Consider the following 16,290-nt stretch of genomic DNA (forward strand, 5'->3'; position numbering starts at 1 on the left):
AAAAACCATAGTCTTGACTAGACGGACCTTAGTTGGCAAAGTAATGTCTCTGCTTTTGAATATGCTATCTAGGTTGGTCATAACTTTTCTTCCAAGGAGTAAGCGTCTTTTAATTTCATGGCTGCAGTCACCATCTGCAGTGATTTGGGGGCCCAAAAAAATAAAGTCAGACACTGTGTCCACTGTTTCCCCATCTATTTCCCATGAAGTGATGGGACCGGATACCATGATCTTTGTTTTCTGAATGTTGAGCTTTAAGCCAACTAAATGGAGTTTTGTGGTCAAAGCGATGTCCCTGCTTTTTAATACATTGTCTAGGTTTGTCATAGCTTTTCTTCCAAGGAAATGGCAACACACTCAAGTACTCTTGCCTGGAAAATTCCATGGATAGAAGAGCCTCGTAGGCTCTATTCCATGGAGTTGCAAAAAGTCAGACGTGACTGAGTGACTTCACTTTCACTTTCTTCCAAGGAGCAAGTGTTTTTTAGTTTTCATGGCTTGAAGACACCATCTGCAATGGTTTTGGAGTACAAGAAAATAAAAGTCTGTCATTGTTTCCATTTTTTTCCCCATCTATTTGCCATGAAGTTGATGGGACCAGATGCAGTAATCTTAGTTTTTTGAATATTGATTTTTAAGCTAGCTTTTTCACTTTCTTCATTCATCTTCATCAAGAGGCTCTTTAGTTCCTCTTCACCTTCTGCCATTAGCATGGTTTATTAGGTGCTATTAGGGTGGTGTCCTTTATTGTGGCCATCCTTGCATGAAATGTTCCCTTGGTATTCCGTTTTCTTCAGGAGATCTCTAATCTTTCTGATTCTATTGTTCTCTTCTAATTCTTTGCATTGTTCTTTGAAGAATGACTTATTATCTCTCCCTGCTTTTCTCTGGAACTCTGCTCCTTTGATTTATATATCTGTTTTTGTTCTAGTCCCAAGCTGTTTTGATTACTGTAACTTTGAGTATTACGTGAAATCGAGGAGAGTTATGCTTCCTGCATTGTTGTTTTTCTTCAGTATTGCTTTGGCAATTCTGGGTCTTTTATGATTCCATATAAATTTTAGGATTATTTTTTTCTAATTCTGTGAAAGGTCTCTTAGGTAATTTGATAGGGATTGCATTAAATCTGTAGCTTGCTTTGGGCAGCATGGGCATTTTCACAGTATTAATTCTTTCCGTGATAATGTGACATCTTTCATCTCCTTGAATCACCATCGGTTTCCTTTATTAATCACCATATAAGTCTTTTATATCCTTGTTCAGATTTATTTCTATGTATTTTAATTCAGACAGTTTTAAAATGAATTATTTTTATATTCGCTTTTTGATACTTCATTATTAGTAAAGAAGTACAACCAATTTCTGTATGTTAATTTTGTATCCTGCTACCTTGCTGAATTCATTTATCACTGCTAGTAGTTCTTCTGTGGAATCCTTAGGGTTTTCTATATATAGTATAAGGGTTCCTCAGTGGCTCAGTGATAGACATCCACCTGCAATACAGGAGCTGCATGAGATGCAAGTTTGAGCCCTGGGTCAGGAAGATTGCTTGGATGAGTGCATGGCAACCTACTCCAGTATTCTTGCCTAGAAAATCCCCATGGAAAAAGGAGCCTGGCGGGCTCCAGTCCACAGGGTCACAAAGAATCACATACGACTGAAGCAACTTAGCATGCACGTGCACATATATATTATCATTTCATCCGAATATAATGACAGCTTCACCTCTTCCCTTCCGGTTTGGATACCTGTTATCTCTTTCTCTTATATGATTGCTATGGATAAGACTTCCCATACTGTGTTGAATAAAAGTGGTAAGAGTGGGCAACCTTGTCTTAATCCAGTTTTTAGTGTAAAATAAAGGCTTTCAGCTTTTTGCCATTGAGTATTGTATTGGCTCTGAGTTTCTTATAGGTTGATATATGTTCCCTCTATACTTAATTTGGTGGAGAATGTTTTATCATGAATGGGAGCTGAATTTTATCAGATGGTTTTTCTCTATCTGTTGAGATGACTGTGTAGTTTTTGTCTTGTCTTTCATTTGATGTAGATTGATTTGCAAATGTTGGGCCATTCCTGTGACCCTAGGATGAATCCAGCTTGGTTATGGTGTATGATTTTTTGTATATGTCTTTGGATTCGGTGTGGTAATGTTTCAGTGAGAATTTTTTTCATCCAAATTATCAAATATATTGGCCTAAATTTTCTTTGTTGGTGGTGTCTTTTTTCTTATTTTGGTCTTGGTGGCTCCACAGAATGTTTTTGAGCATGTGCCCTCCTCTTCAGTCTTTAGGATGAGTTTAAGAAGGATCAGTGTAAGTTCTTCTTTGCATGTTTGGTCAGTTTTGACTGTGAAGCCATCTGGTCCTGGAACTTTGTAGGGTTTTTTTTTTTTTTTTTTTACAGATTCTATTTTGTTTGTAGTGATCAGTGTGTTCAAATTGGTTTGTTTTTTAAATTCAGTTTTTGTAGGCTGTACTTTCTAGAAACATGTCCATTTCTTCTGGTTTGTCCAATTTTGTTGGCATGTAGTATTCTCTGATGATTCATAGTATTCTCTTAAGATTTAAAAATTTTTAACATACCAGTTGTTATTTCTTATTTTTCATTTCTTATTTTGTTTATTTAGGTCCTCTCTCTTCTTTCTTATGAACCTGGCCAATACTTTGTAAATTTTCTGTACCCTTTTAAGAAACTAATTCTTGGTTTTATTGATATTTTTTTTATTGCTTTTTAGAATTTTATTTTATTTCCTGTCTGATCCTTGGGCTTCCCAGATGACTCAGTGGTAAAGAATCTGCCTGCCAATGCAAGAGATGTGAGTTCAATCACTGGGTCAGGAAGATTCCCTGGAGATAAAAATGACAATATTTTTGCCTGGGAAATCCCATGGACAGAGAGCATCCTGGTGGGCTATAGTCCCTGGGGTCTCAAAAAACTCAGACACAACTTAGTGCTAAACAACAGCAGTAACAACAATCTTATCTTTATTTCCTTCCTTCTGTTGACTTTTAAGTATTGTTTGTTCCCTCTTTTTCTAATTCTTTTATACGATGTTTGTTTGAGATTTCTCTCGTGTTTTGAGGAAGGCTTGTTTCACTAAGAACTGCTTTTGCAGCATCCCGTAGGTTTTGTATAGTGGTGTTGCCATTGCCATTTGTCTCATAGTTTATAATTCCTTCTTTGATTTCATCCTGAACCATTGCTTTGTTAACAATGTTGCTTAGTCGCCATGTGTTCATTTTTTTCTCATTTCTGTTCTGTGGTTGATTTCTACTTTTATTTCACTGTGGTCAGAAAAGATACTTGAAATAATTTCCATCCTCTTAAATTTGTTGAGAATTATTTTCATGCTAGTGTGTGATCATTCCTAGAAAATGTTCCATGTGCACTTGAAAAGAATGTGTATCCTACATTTTTTGGATTTAATGTCTTGAAATTGCAAATTAAGTCTAACTATTCTGTTGTATCATGTATGATCTCTGTTGCCTTATTTTCTGTCCAGAACAGCTGTCCATTGATATGAGTGGGATGTTAGTGTCTCTGAGTATTACTAAATTTCCTATCAGTTTCTCCCTTCATGTCTCTTACTTAGTATTTATTTTATGTATTTTAGATCTCATAAATTGGGTACATATATGTTGATGAGTGTAATACCTTCTTTTTGTATTGATCCTTTTGTCATTACATATTGTTGTTCTTTAACTTTGGCCTTTGTTTTAAAGTTTATTTTGTCTGATGCAAGCTTTATCACTCCCACTTTCTTGTCATTTTCGTTTGCTTCCCCTCACATTCAGTCTATATGTATCCTTTGCCCTAAAGTGAGTCTGTCATTGGCAGCCTATTGTAGGTTCTTGTGTTTTTAATCCAGTCTGCTACTCCATGTTTTTTGATTGGAGCATTTAGTCCGTTGACATTTAGGGTAATTATTGATAGATATGTATTTATTACCATTTCAGACATTCTTTTCCAGTTGACTTTTGTTTCTTCTTTGATCTTTTCCTTCTTTTTCCTTCTATAGTTTGATTTTCTTTTGCATTATGCTTCTGCTCTTCTTGGTTTTTGTGCCTCTATTACACGTTTTTGATTTGTGGCTACTCTGTTTTTCAAGTATGTTAACCCCTTATATGTACTTCCTTTAGACTGATTGTCGTATAATCTCAGATTCCACAAAAAAAAATCTACATTTTGTTACTCACTCCTCCCATATTTATGATTTTGATTTCTTCTTTTACATCTTCACATTTATTGTTTTGCTATTCCTTGTAGTTATCATCATTTTCAAAAAATTTGGTAAGTGATTTAATTTCCATTTGTGACTTTTTTTTCTTTCTTGCATATTCTTGTTTCCCTTCTATTTATTGAAGACCTTTCAATATTTCTTTTAGAATGCATTTTGTTCTTCTTGTTGTTTATTCACTAATTCATGTCTCTTTTCTACCGCATGAACTACAGCATACCAGCTTTTCCCTGTCCTTCATTATATCCTGGAGCTTGCTCAAACTCATGTCCATTGAGTCACTGATGCCATCCAGTCATCTCATCCTGTCGTCCTTTTCACTTCATGCCCTCAATCTTTCCCAACATCAGGGCCTTTTCCGATTAGTATTGATATTTTCTTTAGTTTTTGCTTGTCTGAGAAGTTCTTTATTTTGCCTTCTATTGGAAACAATAGTCCTGATTGGTAGCATATCCTAGGTTGCAGATTTTTCGCTTTTAGGACCTTAAATATATCTTGCTACTCCCTTGTGGCCTGAATCATTTGTGTAGAGAAATCATGCTTTATTTTTGTGCTTGATGCCTCTTAAATTCTTTATCTTGTAAAAATTTATTTATTTTTAAATGAAGGATGATTACTTTACAATATTGAAAGCTGAGTTGTATTTTTCTATGTATATGTAATACATGCATCAATATGTATACATTGAGATGTATGAGCTGTTGCATATTTTGGAGATTTAGGCCTTTGTCACTTGTTTCATTTGCTGTTTTTTCTCATTCTTAGGGTTGTCTTTTTTACCTTATTTATAGTTCTCCTTGCTGTGCAAAAGCTTTTAAGTTTAATTAGGTCCCACTTGTTCATTTTTGTTTTTATTTTTCTTATTCTAGGAGGTGGATCATGAAGGATCTTGGTATGAGTTATGTCATACAACGTTCTGCCTGTGTTTTCCTCCAATAGCTTTATAGTTTTTGGTCTTAAATTTAGGTCTTTAATCCATTTTGAACTGATGTTTGTTATGTAGTGTTAGGAAGTGTTCTAATTTGATCCTTTTACACGTAGTTAGTACAGTTGTCCCAGTACCACTTAATGAAGAGACTTTGCCCATGGTATGTACTTCCTCCTTTGTCAAAGATAAGGTGTCAGTCATGTGTGCATTTATCCCTGGGCTTTATGTCTTGTTCCATTTGTCTGTATTTCTGTTTTTGTGTCAGTACCATACTCTCTGATACTGTAGTTTTGTAGTGTATCTGAAATCAGGTAAGTTGATTCCTCCAGCTCCATTCTTTATTGCTTTGGCTATTCAGGGTCTTTTGTGTTTCCATACGAATTGTGAGATTTTTTGTTCAAGTTCTGTGAAAAATCCCATTCATAATTTGATAGGGATTGCATTGAATCTCGGAGAAGGCAATGGCACCCCACTCCAGTACTCTTGCCTGGAGAATCCCAGGCACAGAGGAGCCTGGTGGACTGCCGTCTATGGGGTCACACAGCATCGGACACACCTGAAGCAACTTAGCAGCAGCAGCATTGAATGTGTAGATTGCATCTGATAGTATAGTAATTTTCACAGTATTGATTCTACCAACCCAGGAGCATGAAATATCTCTACAACTGTTTATGTTATCTTTGATTTTTTTCATCAGTGTCTTATAGTTTTCTGTATACGGCTCTTTTGTCTCATTTAGTTCAGTTCAGTCACTCAGTTGTATCTTAACTCCTTGTGACCCCATGGACTGCAGCACACCAGGCATCCCTATCTATCACCAACTCCCAGAGCTTACTCAAACTCACGTCCATTGAGTCAGTGATGCCATGCAACCATCTTATCCTCTGTTGTCCCCTTCTCCTCCTGCCTTCAGGCTTTCCCAGCATCAGGATCTTTTCAGATGAGTCAGTTCTTCACATCAGATGGCCAAAGTATTGGTGTTTCAGTTTCAGCATCATCCTTCAAATGAATATTCAAGACTGATTTCCTTAGGATGGACTGGTTGGATCTGCTTGTAGTCCGAGGGACTCTCAAGAGTCTTCTCCAGCACCACAGTTCAAAAGCATCAATTCTTCGGTGCTTACCTTTCTTTATAGTCTGACCCTCACATCCATACATGACTACTGGAAAAACCATAGCTTTGACTAGACAGACCTTTTTTGGCAAATAATGTCTCTGCTTTTTAATATGCTATCTAGGTTGGTCATAACTTTTCCTCAAGGAAGTAAGCGTCTTTTAATTTCATGGCTGCAGTCACCTTCTGCAGTGATTTTGGAGCCCCTAAAAATAAAGTCTCTCATTGTTTCCACTGTTTCCCCATCTTTTTGCCATGAAGTGATGGGACTGGATGCCATGATCTTAGTTTTCTGAATGTTGAGCTTTAAGCCCGCTTTTTCACTCTCCTCTTTCACTTTCATCAAGAGGCTCTTTAGTTGTTCTTCGCTTTCTGCCATAAGTGTGGTGTCATCTGCATATCTGAGGTTATTGATATTTCTCCCGGCAAACTTGAATCCAGCCTGTGCTTCATCCAGCCCAGCATTTCTCATAATGTACTCTGCATATAAGTTAAATAAGCAAGGTGACAATATATAACCTTGATGTACTCCTTTTCCAATTTTGAACCAGTCCATTGTTCCATGTCCAGTTCTAACTGTTGCTTCCTGACCTTCATACAGATTTCTCAAGAGGCAGATCAGGTGGTCTAGTATTCCCATCTCTTTCAGAATTTTCCAGATTGTTGGGATCCACACAGTCAAAGGTTTTGGCATAGTCAATAAAGCAGAAATAGATGTTTTTCTGGAACTCTCTTGCTTTTTCCATGATCCAGCGGATGTTAGCAATTTGATGTCTGGTTCCTCTGCCTTTTCTAAAACCAGCTTGAGCATCTGGAAGTTCACGGTTCACGTATTGCTGAAGCCTGGCTTGGAGAATTTTAAGCGTTACCTTACTAGCATGTGAGATGAGTGCCATCTCATGTTTCAGCGCTTCCAATTTACCTTGATTTGTAGACCTAACATTCCAGGTTCCTATGCAATATTGCTGTTTAGAGAATTAGACTTTGCTTCTATCACCAGTCACATCCACAACTGGGTGTTGTTTTTGCTTTGGCTCTGTCTCTTCATTCTTTCTGGAGTTATTTCTCCACTGATCTCCAGTAGCATATTGGGCACCTACCGACCTGGGGAGTTCATCTTTCAGTGTCCTATCTTTTTGCCTTTTCATACTGTTCCTGGGTTTCTCAAGGCAAGAATACTGAAGTGGTTTGCCATTCCCTTCTCAGTTCTTGTCAGAACTCTCCACCATAACATTCCATCTTGGATAGCCCTATATGGCATGGCTCATAGTTTCATTGAGTTAGACAAGGCTGTGGTCTATGTGATCAGTTTGGTTAGTTTTCTGTGACTGTGTTTTCAGTCTGTCTGCCCTCTGATGGAGAAGGATAAGAGGCTTATGGACGCTTCCTGATGGGAGAGACTGACCTGAGGGGGAAACTGGTTCTTGTTCTGATGGCGGGGCCATGTGCAGCAAATCTTTAATCCAATTTTTGTCTCCTTAGAAAGTGAAGTCGCTCAGTCGTGACCAACTCTTTGCGATCCCCTGGACTGTAGCCCACCAGGCTTCTCTGTCCATGGAATTTTCCAGGCAAGAATACTGGAGTGGGTTGCCATTTCCTTCTCCATGGGATCTTTCCCACCCAGGGATCGAACCCAAGTCTCCCGCATTGCAAGCAGACTCATTCCTACATATTTTATTATTTTTGTTGCAATAGTAAATGTGTTTAATTCCTTAATTTCTCTTTCGGATTTTTCGTTGCTAGTGTATAGGAATTCAAGTGATTGTTATATATTGATTTTTTTTATCCTGTGATTTTAATAAATTCACTGATTAGCTCTAGTAAATTTGTGATAGCATCTTTAGAGTTTTTCATGTACAGTATCAATGTCATCTGCAAATAGTGAGTTTTTCTTCTTCCTTTCCAATTTGGATTCCTTTTACTTCTCTTTCTTCTCTGATTGCCGTAGCTAGGACTTTAAAAACTGTGTTGAATAATAGTGGTTAGACAGGGCACCCTTGTCTTGTTCCTGATCCTAGAGGGCATGCTTGCAGTTTTCACTGTTAAGATTATGTTTGCTGTGGGTTTGTTATAAATGGCCTTTATTATGTTAAGGCAGGTTCTTTCTATGCCCATGCTTTGAACAGCTTTCATCATAAATGTGTGCTTCACTCTTCTCTGAGCCTCTGTTGTTGTTAGTCAGTTGCTAAGTGACTGACTCTATGTGGTACCATGGACTGCAACAAGCTAGGCTTCCCTGCCCTTCACTGTCTCCCAGAGTTCGCTAAAGCTCACATGCATTGAGTTGGTAATGCCATCCAACCATCTCATCCTCTGTTGTCCCCTTCTCCTCCTGCTCTGAATGATTCCTAGCATCAGGATCTTTTCCAATGAATAGTATCCACATCAAATGGCCAAAGTATTGGAGCATCAACATCAGTCCTTCCAGTGAATATTCAGGTTTGCTTTATTTCCTTTAGGATTGACTGGCTTGATCTCCTTGCTGTCCGAGGGACTCTCACTAGTCTACTCTAGCACCACAGCTCGAAAGCATCAATTCTTTGGTGCTCAGCCTTTATGGTCCAACTTTCAATCCATCCATGCCTACTGGAAAAACCATACCTTTGGCCATACCAAAGTGCTGTCTCTGCTTTTGTAATACGCTAAGTTTCCCATAGCTTTTCTTCCAAGGAGCAAGTGTCTTTTAATATCATGCTTGCAATCCCCATCCACAGTGATTCTGGAGCCCCCAAAATAAAGTCTTTCACTGTTTCCTTTTTTTCCCATCTATTTGCCATGAAGTGAGGGAGCCAGATGCCATGATCTTAGTTTTTTGAATCTTGTTTTCACCTTCATCAGAAGGCTTTTTCACTCCTCTTCACTTTCTGCCATTAGGGTGGTGGTATCTACATATTTGAGGTTATTGATATTTCTCCCAGAAATCTTTATTCCAGCTTGGAATTCATCCAGCCCGGCATTTCACATGAGTACTCTGCACATAAGTTAAATAAGCAGGGTGACAATATATAGCCTTGATGTACTCCTTTCCCAAGGTTGAAACAATCCATCATTCCATGTCCAGTTCTAACTTGTTTCTTGGTGTGCATACACATTTCTCAGGCAGCAGGTCAGGTGGTCTGGTATGCCCATCTCTTTAAGAGTTCCACAGTTTGCTGTGATCCACACAGTCAAAGGCTTTCGCACAGTCAGTGAAACAGAAGTAGATGTTTTTCTTGAATTCTTTTGCTTTTTCTTGATCCAGCAGATGTTGGCAACTTGACTTTCCTAAACCCTGCTTGTACATCTGGAATTTCTTGGTTCACATACTGTTGAAGCCTAGCTTGAAGTATTTTGAGCATTACCTTGCTAGCATGTGAAATGAGTGCAATTGTGTGGTAGTGTGAACATTCTTTGGCATTGTCCTTCTTTGCGATTGGCATGAAAATTGAACTTTTCTAATCCTGTGGCCACTGCTGAGTTTCCAAATTTGCTGGCATACTTAGTGCAGCACTTTCACAGCATCATCTTTTAGGATTTGAAATAGCTCAGCTGGAATTACGTCACCTCCACTAGCTTTGTTCATAGTAATGCTTCCTAAGCCCCGCTTGAGTTCACACTCCAGGATATTGACTCTAAATGAGTAACCACATGATCGTGATTATCTGGTCTTTAAGACCTTTTTAGTACAGTTCTGTGTATTTTTGTCACCTCTTCTTAATATCTTCTGCTTCTGTTAGGTCTATACCATTTCTGTCCTTTATTGTGCCCATTTTTGCATAAAATGTTCCCTTGGTATTTATAATTTTCTTAAAACGATCTCTAGTCTTTCTCATTCTATTGTTTGCCTCTATTTCTTTGGAGTATTCACTTGGGTAGTTTTTCTTCTCTCTCCTTGCTGTTCTTTGGAACTCTGCATTCAGGTGGGTATGTCTTTCCTTTCCTCCTTTGCTTTTCGTTTCTCTTCTTTTCTCAGCTATTTGTAAGGCCTCCTGAGATAGCCATTTTGCCTTTTTGCATTTTATTTTCTTGGGGATGGTTTTGTCACCACCTCCTGTGCAGTGTTACAAATCTCTGTCCATAGTTCTTCAGGCACTCTATCAGATCTAATCCCTTGAATCTATTTGTCACTTCCTGGTGGCTCAGATGGTAAAGTGTCTGCCTACAGTGCAGGAGACCCGGCTTCAATCCCTGGGTCGGGAAGATCTCCTGGAGAAGGAAATGGCAACCCACTCCAGTACTCTTGCCTGGAGAATCCCATGGACAGAGGAGCCTCATGGACTATAGTCCATGGGGTCGCAAAGAGTCGGACACAACTGAGCAACTTCACTTTCACTGTATAAAGGGTTTACATTATAAGGGATGTACATCATAAAGATTTGATTTTGGTCATACCTGAGGGACCAGTGGCTCAGAGGTTAAAGCGTCTGCCTGGAATGCAGGAGACCTGAGTTCAATCCGTGGGTTGGGAAGATTCCCTGGAGAAGGAAATGGCAACCGACTCCAGTACTCTTGCCTGGAGAATGCCATGGAGGGAGGAGCCTTGTAGGCTATAGTCTGTGGGGTCGCAAAGAGTCGGACACGTCTGAGCGACTTCATGACGACCACATAAGGATTTGATTTAGGTCATACTTGAGGGACCTTGTGGTTTTACCCACTTTCTTCATTTTGTCTGAATTTTGCAATAAGGAGCTCATGATCTGGGCCACAGTCAGCACCAAGTCTTGTTTTTGCTGCCTGTACAAAGCTACTCCATTCTTTGCTACAAAGAATATTATGAATCTGATTTCAGTATTGACCATGTGGTGATGATGTCCATGTGCAGCCTCTTCTCTTGCTTTGTTGGAAGAGGGTGTTTGCTGTGACCAGTGTGTTCTTTTGGCAACGCTGTTATCCTTTGCCCTGCTTCATATTGGGATGAGACTTGCACGCCTGGGAGGAAGTTGTGAAAGAGGAAAACTTCCTACATCCTCGGAAGCTTCTTCACAGGTAGGGAGATCAGCTGGGACAGAAAGCGAGCTTTAGAAGCTAGTATCACCTGATCTGATTTTGTCCCAGCTGACCTCAAGATTAGGAACCTTTCCTCTTTACAGCTTCCTCCCAGGCTGGCAAGTACCATCCCAATTTCTTTTTCTTTCTTTATGGTCCTACCTGGTTATGTGGAGATCTTTCGTGTAATTTGGGGTGTTTGGGATAGTCTACCAGCATTCTAAGATTTCTGTGAGAACTGTTCAAGATATAGATGAATTTTTGATAGGCTTGTTGGAGAGAGTGAGCTTCATGTCCTATTCTGCATCCTGATTGGAGTCCCTTAGAAATCCCTTTTTAAAAATTGATTCTCCTATAACAGTTTCTAAATTATACTTCTGACTTTTTTTTTGAAGCTTGCTTGCTTTTATTTATTTCTTTAATTTTCTGATTCAGTAAGTAAAAGATATGCGTGACAAACTTATTCTGATCTGCTTCAATGAAAAAGTCAATGAAGTGTTAAGATTAGGTGAGCTAACCATTTATTATTGGGTTTAAAAATCACTGTATCAGTTATTTAAGAATGTGTGATAATTTGGATTTTTTTGGCTTATGGTTTATTTAAGGTAGTTTTCTGAAATAATTTTGTAGTATGGAAAGCTTTCTTTCTGATTCATTAGTCTTCTGTTTTTTTTTTTCTTTTGCTGTATATAAACTATTTAGAAAGCTTCTTTATTTACAGATATTTTTAAGTGTTATACATATGTTCTAAACGTTAGTTGTTTTTCTTGTGTAAAGTGGGATAGCCTACCCTACTTGTATTTCACGGCTTCCCTGATGGCTCAGTGGTAAAGAATCTGCCTGCCAGTGCAGGAGACGTGGATTCAGTCCCTTGTCTGGCAAGATCCACTGGAGAAGGAAATGGCAGCCCGCTCCAGTGTGTTTCCTGGGATATCCCGTGTACAGAGGAGCCTGGTGGGCTACAGTCCGTGGAGTCACAAAGACTCAGACACTGAGCAATGACAGCAAAGCCTGTATTTCACTTGTGAGGATTTAACTTTATAGAATCCTTTGTAAAGGATTATTGAGGTGAATAGTATTCTATAAAAGTCAAATTGTTTTTGTTATGATAGGTGTGTTAGAAGAAGCGAGATTTTTTGGTATTGACTCATTGATAGAACACCTGGAAGTGGCAATAAAGGTAAGTTTCTTTTTACATTAGCCAAATAATATATTTATTGTAACTGTCTCCTAGAATTCTCCACTAATTTGTCAATATGTCTTCAAGAATTCACAACCACCAGAGGATCATTCACCCATATCTCGAAAGGAATTTGTCCGGTTTCTGCTCGCCACTCCAACCAAATCAGAATTGCGTTGCCAGGTAGTTGAAGTAGATTTTACATGAGTTATTTGCATCAGCAAGTCTGTGAGGGAAGTTTTAAATTCTTCTAGGAATTTTTTTCTTGCCTTATTTTCTTTTTTCATGCAAGATATATTTTAATTGTGGGTCATAGCATTGAGTTAGTCCCAAAATGGTTAGCATAAAAAAGAGATATAATAGTCTTTTACTGTTTAATTATGCCTCATACAGCAGTTTTTGGTAGTGCATAGAAATTCCAGCAATTAAAATGTCAATTATTTGTACAGCTGTTATGTATGAACAGTCAGTGGCAGTAAAACATATTTTTATGTGTTATAGCAATAATGATTTTAAAAACTCCAATATTCACTTTTAACAATATAACGTTCTTGAATTATAGAATTAATAAAATAAGTACAATTTATTAAAAATAGTGATCAACAGGTGCATGACCAGCAGAGATCTATCTTTTTAGCAACTTCTGCACATAAATGAGGCATAGCCAGGATGCATTCTAATGTTATATGTAAATCGAGTGACTTTTAAGACTCCATTAAGGATACTGATTTTATATATCTGAGTTCCATTTGATCATGTTTTGTAATAGACTCCAAGTGGCTGAACTGCCAATTACTTCTATAAACCACGGTGCTTAGCTATTGTGATTAAATTAAACACAACAGATGGTTTATATCTTGTGACCATTTGTGTTTTTTAATTTTAGGGTTTAAACTTCAGTGGTGCTGATCTTTCTCGATTGGACCTGCGATACATTAACTTCAAAATGGCCAATTTAAGTCGCTGCAATCTTGCCCACGCCAATCTCTGCTGTGCAAATCTTGAACGAGCCGATCTCTCTGGATCAGTCCTTGATGTAAGAATCATCTTTGGTTATAAGAGAACATTAATTTTTTAGTCTATTGAACACTCTGGAAGAGCACAAGTTACATCTCTCTCTTAATGAAGCTTTTACATCAGTTTACTAGGTTGATGACAAAACTTAAGGTTCTGAAAGTGAAATGGGTTGGTTTTGCAACTTTGATATGCTTAATTAAATATCCACCTATAAAATATAGCAACTGATAAATTAAATCTTGAAATTAGATACCGATCTAAACACATTATCAGAACTTCTGTTTTCTGTGAATTAATAGGGTAAAGCTGGAAAGGACCTTGGAATTTTTCTATTCCACATAATTTCTAGAATAGGAAAATGTTACTTCTCTGGGGGTATTTGACAGATATTTTAAAACAAACGTGGTATGCAGCAATCTGTAAGTTAGCATCTTGGTGATTCTCTCCTTCATATATATATATATACACACACACACATTTACAAGTATTAATGTGTGTGTGTATGTGTGTATCCATATGTTAATGCATGCATTTATATAACAGATAACCTATTTGAGGTGAGAGGATATATGTAAAACCAACAGTGAAATGTAACTTCTAAGAACTTTTAGTTGCTCAATATCAAGGTCCATGTCTGTGTGGAGTGGATAGCCATTCCCTTCTACAGGGGATCTTCCCAACCCAGGGATTGAACCCAGGTCTCCCACATTGCAGGCAGATTCTTTACCAGCTGAGCCACCAGGGAAGCCCAGGAATACTGGAGTGGGTGGCCTATTCCTTCTGCAGCAGATCTTCTCAACCCAGGAACTGAACTGGGGTCTCCTGCATTGCAGGTGGATTCTTTACCAGCTGAGATTTACCAGGAAAGCCCTTTCAATTAATAGGACCTAATGTATTAACTTGCTTGTAGTAGTCATTGAATAAGTGTTTCTTGAATTTTATAATTTTGGGTTTATTCCTTAGTTGCAAGGTATTTTTATATGAAATTTAGATCTAATAACAAAATCTGCCAACACACATTTCCATTATTTTTACCCTACTTGTTCCATGTTATGATGGAGGATCAAACTGAAAAGCAACATAAGCGAAACACTAGCACCATAAAGGTGAAGTTTGAGGGACCTAGCTTTTAAATTCAGAAATGCGAGAGACAGTTTGGTTGGTTTCTGTTAGGAAATGGGGAAAAAGATAGACTGGATCATTGAATATAACTGGTTCACTGTTTTGTTTAATTATAGCATTACTGTGAGCCTGAACCATAATTTTCTTCTCTTTAAATGCTTATTCTACCCATATTGTATCATTGATATGAAGGCCAATATACCTGTTTATCATTTGTATATAATTTTTTAATTTAAATGTAGTTGATTTACAGTATCATTTGGCAGTCAGGTATACAGTGCAGCAATTCAGTTACATATACATACATGTGTATACATACATATACATATAGTCCTCTTCAGATTCTCTTCCCTTATAGGTTATTATAAACTGTTGACTACAGTTTCCTTTCTACACAGTAGGTCCTTGTTGGTTATTTTGTATATAGTAGTGTGTATATGTTAATCCCAACCTGCTAATTTACCCCTTTTCCCATCCCATTTTGCCCATTGGTAACCACTGATTTGTTTTCTATGCCTGAGTCCCTTCATGTGTAGGAAACAAGTTCATTTATATCTTATTAATTTTTTTGAGCTTCCAAATATAAGCAATATCATACATATTTATCTTTGTCTGGTTTACTTCATTTAGTATGATAATCTCTAGACCCATCCATATTGCTGCAAATGGCATTTTAAAATTCTTTTTATGGCTGAATTATACTCTGCTGTGCGTGTGTGTCTGTATATACCATAGCTTCTCTATTTGTTCATCTGTCAATAAACACTTAGGTTGCTTCCATGTCTTGGCTACTGTAAATAGTGCCTCTGTGAATACTGGGGTGCATTTATATTTCTGAATTCCAGTTTTCTTCGGATATATGCCCAGGAGTGGGATTGCAGGATTTTTGTAGCTTTGTTTTTAGTTTTCTAAGGAACCTCCACATTGTTCTCTGTAGTGGCTGTACCAGTTTATATTCCCAGCAGTGTAGGAGATCTCCCTTTTATCCATACTCTCAACCAGCATTTATTATTTGTAGATTTTTTGATGGATGATGGCCATTCTGAATGGTATGAAGTGATAACTCATTGTAGTTTTGATTTGAGGTTCTCTAATAATTAGCAGTGTTGAGCATCTTTTCATGTACCTGTTTGCCATCTGTATGTCTTCTTTGGAGAAATATCTGTTTAGCTCTTCTGCTCATTTTATGACTGGGCTGCATGAGCTGTTTCTATATTTTGGAGATTAAGACCTTGGGGGCTGCATGGTTTGCTGATGTTTTCTCCCATTTTATAGCTTGTCTTTTCATTTTATTTATGGTTTCCTTTGTTGTCCAAAAGCTTTTAATTAAGTCCCATTTGTTTATTTTTGTTTTTATTTTCATCATTCTATTCATTTGGAAATGAATCCAAAAAGATTCTGTCACGATTTATGTACAAGGGTGTTATGTCTAGGTTTTCCTCTAGGAGTTTTATAGCATCCAGTTCTACATTTAGAACCCCATTAATTGATTTGGGGTTTAGTTTGTGTGTGATGTTAGATACTGTTCTAGTTTCCTTCTTATGTAGTTTTCCAGTTTTCCCAGTACCACATGTTGAAAAGACTTTTTCTTCACTGTATATTCTTGCCCTTTTATCATACATTATTGACAATAGGTATGGGTTTATTTCTGGATTTTCTATTTTAGCCCCTTGATCTATATTTCTGTTTTTGTGCCAGCACAATACTGTTTTAATTACTGTGGT

General features: G+C 37.7%; 1 protein-coding gene across 1 annotated transcript in view; it reads left to right on the plus strand.

The window, feature by feature from the left end:
* KCTD9 (potassium channel tetramerization domain containing 9) overlaps positions 1–16,290 on the plus strand; it is an 82,483-nt gene that overhangs the window by 43,817 nt on the left and 22,376 nt on the right. The window contains exons 7-9 of the mRNA XM_069575966.1: positions 12,360–12,427; positions 12,515–12,610; positions 13,314–13,463. Coding sequence (XP_069432067.1) covers positions 12,360–12,427; positions 12,515–12,610; positions 13,314–13,463 — 314 coding nt within the window. The remainder of the gene's footprint in view (positions 1–12,359; positions 12,428–12,514; positions 12,611–13,313; positions 13,464–16,290) is intronic.

Source organism: Ovis canadensis, chromosome 2 (genome assembly GCF_042477335.2).
Source record: "Ovis canadensis isolate MfBH-ARS-UI-01 breed Bighorn chromosome 2, ARS-UI_OviCan_v2, whole genome shotgun sequence".
In the NCBI taxonomy this organism is placed as follows: domain Eukaryota; kingdom Metazoa; phylum Chordata; class Mammalia; order Artiodactyla; family Bovidae; genus Ovis; species Ovis canadensis.